The sequence below is a fragment of the Oryzias melastigma genome, linkage group LG22 (assembly GCF_002922805.2).
Source record: "Oryzias melastigma strain HK-1 linkage group LG22, ASM292280v2, whole genome shotgun sequence".
In the NCBI taxonomy this organism is placed as follows: Eukaryota; Metazoa; Chordata; class Actinopteri; order Beloniformes; family Adrianichthyidae; genus Oryzias; species Oryzias melastigma.
Genome location: NC_050533.1, coordinates 27324210 through 27330277, shown reverse-complemented (window position 1 = coordinate 27330277; position 6068 = coordinate 27324210). Strand labels below are relative to the sequence as shown.

At 40.7% G+C, this 6068-nt stretch overlaps 1 protein-coding gene across 3 annotated transcripts in view; it reads left to right on the top strand.

Moving 5' to 3' along the window:
* The window catches only part of LOC112138810 (transcription factor IIIB 90 kDa subunit), a 126411-nt gene that overhangs the window by 50704 nt on the left and 69639 nt on the right, over positions 1-6068 (top strand). For all 3 annotated transcript variants that reach the window (XM_036209863.1, XM_024261451.2, XM_024261452.2), the window contains exons 10-11: positions 1353-1392; positions 1734-1826. In XM_036209863.1, the coding sequence (XP_036065756.1) occupies positions 1353-1392; positions 1734-1826 (133 nt within the window). The remainder of the gene's footprint in view (positions 1-1352; positions 1393-1733; positions 1827-6068) is intronic.

The window sequence follows — 6068 nt, the reverse complement described above, 5'->3', positions numbered from 1 at the left end:
TTTCAGCCATCAGCTTCAGCATCTTCAGCAGCCAAATTCAGCTTACTGCATTCACTCTAGCATTATCACAAGTACTGCTGTACATCTAGTTCATGATTATGTTAAAAAGTTACAGTTTAAAAGTTTTAAAAATGTAGTTTTAGAGTGTTGAATAAATGTTTATCTTGTTCGTCACGTGACCTAAGGAGTGTTTTGGATTTTGGCCCCTTGTGCGATTGAGTTTGACACCTCTGGTGAAGCTCCGTCATGACAACGCTGCACACGGTTTCTCCAGTATGGGCGAATTCTAATCTGTCATCACCATGAAGCTACCTCGTGTTAATCGAATAGTTTGTACATTTGAATTCTTCACAGCTGGTTGAGGCGTATTCCAAGCTGCCTTCGGCATGGCTCTCGCTCTGAAGTCTTGTAGGATGTGAGAACACATGAACCTGATGTCTAAATCCTGCTAGTTCTCAGGAACTCTCACGTTATTTTCATTATACACAACTCTCATATATCAGTGCACTGCAACTTCGTATTACACAGCATAAAAAAAACATATTTTATACATTTTAACAACAGTAATTTTCAACCAAAAGCATTTCTTTATTTAAACAAGAAAATTAACTTTGTAACTTTTTAGTGACAGTCAGGAAGAGCCAGTGTGTGTTGGAAAGCCTTTCTGACATTAATGACTAATAACGTGATCATAATCCTCCTACAGTTAGTAAGTTCATCGCTTTATCCTCCTAAAACAAATGTTTGTCAGTGTAGCAAACTTATGATGTCAATATTTGAAAATAATTATACTGGTCTGTACATTATAGTGATTAATATGGGTGATACAATTACGGACATCCTTTCATCTTGCCTGCCTCTATTGTAGAGTTGACATTAAAAACGTTTAAGCAGTGCAGAAGCCTTCTTTTCATTACATGCAGCAAATACATGAGCAGTTTCTTGTCTATGAGAAGGGTTTGAAGCATTTACCTTTCATGTAGTGAGTGAACTCCATCCATGCAGGACAAATGAAGCTAAACACGAAACCTTCTTGTTTCAAACTTTTTCTCCCGTTAAACTCCTCAATGTTTTATGGCAAAGTGTCAAAAGAGGGAGAAATGCCTAAAGCTTTTTACTGAGTATGAAGAGCACAGACCAACAGCATTCAAGCAAACTGATGCATATTTTACATTTTCAAGGAAATACATTCTTGTGAGAGCAAAGGCAGCTGCCATCAGCCACCCACAGAGTGGAACAATGTCCCTTCACTCTGACATGTTTTACTGTGTAATCCTCACGGCCTGGAGCCACTGTCAGATTAGAAAAATACTCCGTCTCATTTATTGTCTCTTTTTGTTGTCTTCCTGTAGCTTGAGAGGGAGCTGAAGGAGAAAATGCAAATGGTTGAAGGTATGGCTGCTGCTGTTTGACTTTTAGAGCATCCAGTTCTGACGGTCTTTAGAGAGTTGTTCACTTTTGATGTCTTTAGTTTGTCAAATAAATGCAGACCTGGTTTAGTCAGGGAACAGCTCTTTATGATGTGATCCACTTTGCACCCAGTGTAGTTTTCTACAATGCTATGATGTTACAGTGTAGTTACAGATGCAAGCAATGTAAGGATTTCAGTCGTTTCAGCATAAAGTGCAGATCTGCACCACATTGTTGAAGCAGCTGTTGCTAATTCTGCTCCTTCCTGCCATTGCATGATTAATTTATTTGTCTCACTTGTTCCTTTTTTATTTTTGTCTTAGATGAAATAAAAGGGTATCAGGATGAAATAGATGCAGAGCTGGAGAGCCTGAGGCCCCAATTAAAAGGAGTTTATGCTGCTTATGTTAATAGAGGTAAGTAAAGTCAGAAAAAAGCCTCAGACTAAGGTGAACATGTCGTAGAAATAATCATGGGAGATGAGATTTTGAAAATGCTGAAACTTTAAGCACTTTCAAAACAGTGCATGAACATTTTCACTAACCCAGGAGTCTACAACCTGCAGCTCCAGATCCACATGTGTCTCTTTTATCTCTCCCTCTTTGGACAAACATAAAATAAGTGATGGAGACTGCTGATCCAGACATGTTGACCGTCAGAGTCAGCCGCTCCTGATGGCTGCATAACCAAAACTACCTGAAGAAAGAAAAATTAACTAAGACTACCAAGATCCAGCCCCCAACTAAAATAACAAAACCCAGCAGTGTAAGACTGCTGAGGACAAAGAGGAGAAAGAACAAAAATATTAAAATAAAGGAAAAATAACAGCATTTTTTTTTAAGTAAGGATTGCTTAATCAGCATTTCTTTAATTTAGATGAGTTAAATGTATAAATTGATGTCTGAGGTTCACATAGACTATAAACTATGTAGGTTTTTACATCCTGTTGACCTGAAGACGTCTTGTTTGATCAACTCTACCTCCAGAATGAACTGATTTTATATGCAAAGAAAAACTTTGGTAAAAAGTTTGATCTTTCATGAGTTAAAAGCACATATTATCTTATGCTGCTCAATACTGGTTACTAGCTGTACTGAGATGATCCTGTTTGGCACAGATCATCTTTTATTTTGAAAAGAAGTAAAAACAAACAAACAAAAAAAAAAATCACATTTTGAGAGATGCTAGGTTCTTCTTATATTTTTGCTTTTGTTCGTGGCAAAAAATAGACATAATTCATATATGTTATCTAAAAAACAGAAGGTCATGAATGCAAATCCAAATTTCTTAAAGCTAAACTAAGACTATGCAGCTCCTTCAAGGTTTTGATCAGTAGAAAATGAGCCCAAATGACTCTTTTACTGTTAGAGGTTGTTGACCCCTGCACTAGCCGAGTGGCTTCTTGTGCGCCCTGTACGCATTTGCCCATTTTTCACCCAATGACGGCCTGTTATCCACTTGTAAGGGCTGGTGGGACTAAGGCTTCAGATGAAAATGCTAAGGTTATGGACTGGCTGAGAAATCCCTTAAACATCTGGTACAGAGGAATAACGAACCCCCCTCAAAACCACTGGAATGTCTTTTAGGACAAAAGAATGTTATGCCTCGTTTCCACAGAGTGGGCCAGACCGGACTGCATGGGGCCGGACCAGACTTTTTAGCGTTTCCATTCCAAAATAGACCGGGTAAGCAGGTCCGACTGGTACTATTTTTAGACCCGCGTTGATCGTAGGTCCATCGGGAAATAGAAAGGACCCGTGAGGGAGGATCTTCTGTCGTCACACAATGTAACCCATTGATTGGTGGAAAGGATTAACGACAACAGGAAGTGTCCGACCAGCGCTTTTCCCGACCCAAGATCAATCCGAAAGTTGTGTCCTCTTTTCAGCTGGATATTTATTTGCCCCGGTGTTTAACCTTTCTGCTTTGTTTCACGACCGTGGTCGGGGGACGCAGAGGAGATTTTCTCCGAGCTGAAGAGCTGCTTCGTGAAGCCCAAGAATCACTTCAGTTCAGAGGAACTTTTTATTGTTACTTTTTCTTGCTTTGCCATTTGACAACAACTGTCGGCACGCTAACGCGCTGGCTTTTATTCTTTCTCTCCTCGCAGCGCGCTCTTGTTCCCTCATGCACGCGTGCACACACTCTTTCCCCAGCCCTCTCCTGAGCTAAAACGCACAGGTTGAAGCACGCACACTCATTTCACAACACCTGCGATCTTCTTACAATGAATAATAAATTCTTTACATACAGTATTTCCCTTATTTGCGGGGATTGAGAACCGGAGACGCGCGCGTGCGCACCCCCCCCCCACACACACATCGGTTCCCGTCTCTGTGTCTCCCGGACCCCCGTGGCCGAAGAATGTCCAGTACCGATCCAAACTCATCAAAAACTCTTCTGATCTGCTTTATAAAACATTTATTGAAGAACACTGGAGTGTTGATCAACATGAAGAGATTTTTTTTTCCCTTTTTGATTCAGAACAATAGACGGTTCTGCAGCACAGCTCCAGATCCTCTGCGGTTATCTTTTTCATTTTCCCTCCGTTTCTGAGTCAGCTGATGCAGATTCTCTTTCTCTGTTTTGACGTATTGCTCCATGATCAGTCTACACCCCTAATGGGCTTTCATGGTCCAACGCTCAATGGAAATGCTCACTCAAAATGCCAGGACTATTCAAGTCCGGTCCGGCCCGATCCAGTCCGGTCTGGACCACTTGGTGGAAACGAGGCAACAGTTTTTAACAGTCAGTAACTACAACAACGAGAGCAGGAAGGAAACGGACACCCAAACACTGGAACATCTGTTAGAAGACAAGAGCTTTGTAAGGAAGTGACTGCAATGATGACCCATAGCTTTGAGTAAGAGATCCATTCCATGGATAAGAGAGCCTAACAAGATAACCAGGAGATGACAAAAAATGATGTTTTTAGTGTATTTTAGACCTGATTTAAGACACGGGTCAAACCTGACCCGTCAGCACGGTGGATGGTAACAGAAAGCTGGAAGAGGAAGGTTAGACATAACCTATTATGAGACACATGAGAGAGACTCGTGGAATGACAGGAGCAGATCAAATCCTGTCAGTGTCAACTCTTATCCTATTCTAGACATGTTTACGTTAAAGTTGGTCATCTGGACCCACAAGACAGCGAGCTGAACTTTTTTTTCAGTGATTTCTTTTTTTTCAATCTTCACCAGTGTTCGTGGCAGACATGAAATCCTGTCCACCTTTGTCCTGGAGGGATCACACATCAATATAAGGGTGGGGTCATATGGACCCCATAAGATAGCACGAGGGTTAAAAGCATCAAAACCATTAATGCAGCTTTATTTACTGTATTTCCATAAAAATCATGGTTCAAAATTATAAAGTAGTTGAATGTTTGGCCTCAATCATCAGGAGATCCAAACTGAACCAGGGGAGTGTCCGTGTTTTTCTAAATGTGTTTTTACGCATACTTTAACAGAAGAACGAAGGGGCTCCCCCAACAGTTGTGGCTGTCTGCAGTCACCTTCAACATAAATAGATCCATTCAGGCCCTCAGTTTGATTCCAGATGTCTTGTAATTCCTCAGTATTCAGGCTGTTGGGCTGATATAAAAATGAAAAGTTATTGTGAAATGTGACCACAGATGAAATGTTCCAGAGTGTGACAGTGATGATTGATGTCAGACGGATGAAACTCTTCCATGTTTTCAGGGGGAAGCTAATGCCATTACTTTGCTGCTTTTTTGATATGATTACACAAAGTGCAAAGATTGACAAATCATATTTATTATTTGATCTAAATGATGAAATCATATAAAAATGTCTTGCTGGTAAACATGGAGAGAACCTGACACGTCTAAAAAAATTCCATCAGATTTTTTAGGTCTGTTTCTCAGAGTACAGTGTGTGAAAGAAAACAAATGCAAGTGAAGGTGTGAAAATGTTCTGCCCATTCAACGCATCACATTTCCTCTCCGCTTTCATCTTTGATCTGCTTTCATCTCTCCTTGTTCTCACTCGAACATCTCGGTTGTCTCTGGGTTTGGATGCAGTGGGGCTGTTTTTGGAAAATGCTGCTCCACAGCTGCTCCAGGACATGAAACACGCTCTTTAAAGTGCGGGGAGTAGGTTTGCCCCCGCCCCCAAGCCCTGACAACAGTACATCAAACTTCTCTGAGGAAACCCAAATGAAGATCTGAGTTCTGACTTTAATACGTCTGGAGAATCAAAGAGCTCAAACCTCACAGAGACACTGTGATGTTTTGTGTAGTGGCTTCTAAAGAGCACACACACCCCGAGTCTGTTGGTCTACTGCTGTGAAGTGTCAGTTTTTATGTCTAAATAAAACTGGTTTGTTTTTGGTGAATTATCTGACTAAGCTCTCTAAAAATGAGTTTTAGTATGGATGACCAAAGCCAGTCATCATCAAAGAAGCAATCCCTGATTTTTATCTGTATTTAATAGTTTCTCTGAAGTCTGAATCAGGACACTTTGTGTTTGGGAAGCAACAGGTTTAGATGCACAGCTCTCAGAAGAACCGGTCATTTTAGGTAGATATTAACCTCAGCGGTAAACATAAGCTAAATGTGTCAGTTTGTCATGAAAGACTCTTGGGGAAATTCTGATCACAGACCTGTTATTTAGAAAGAGCACACACATAATGCA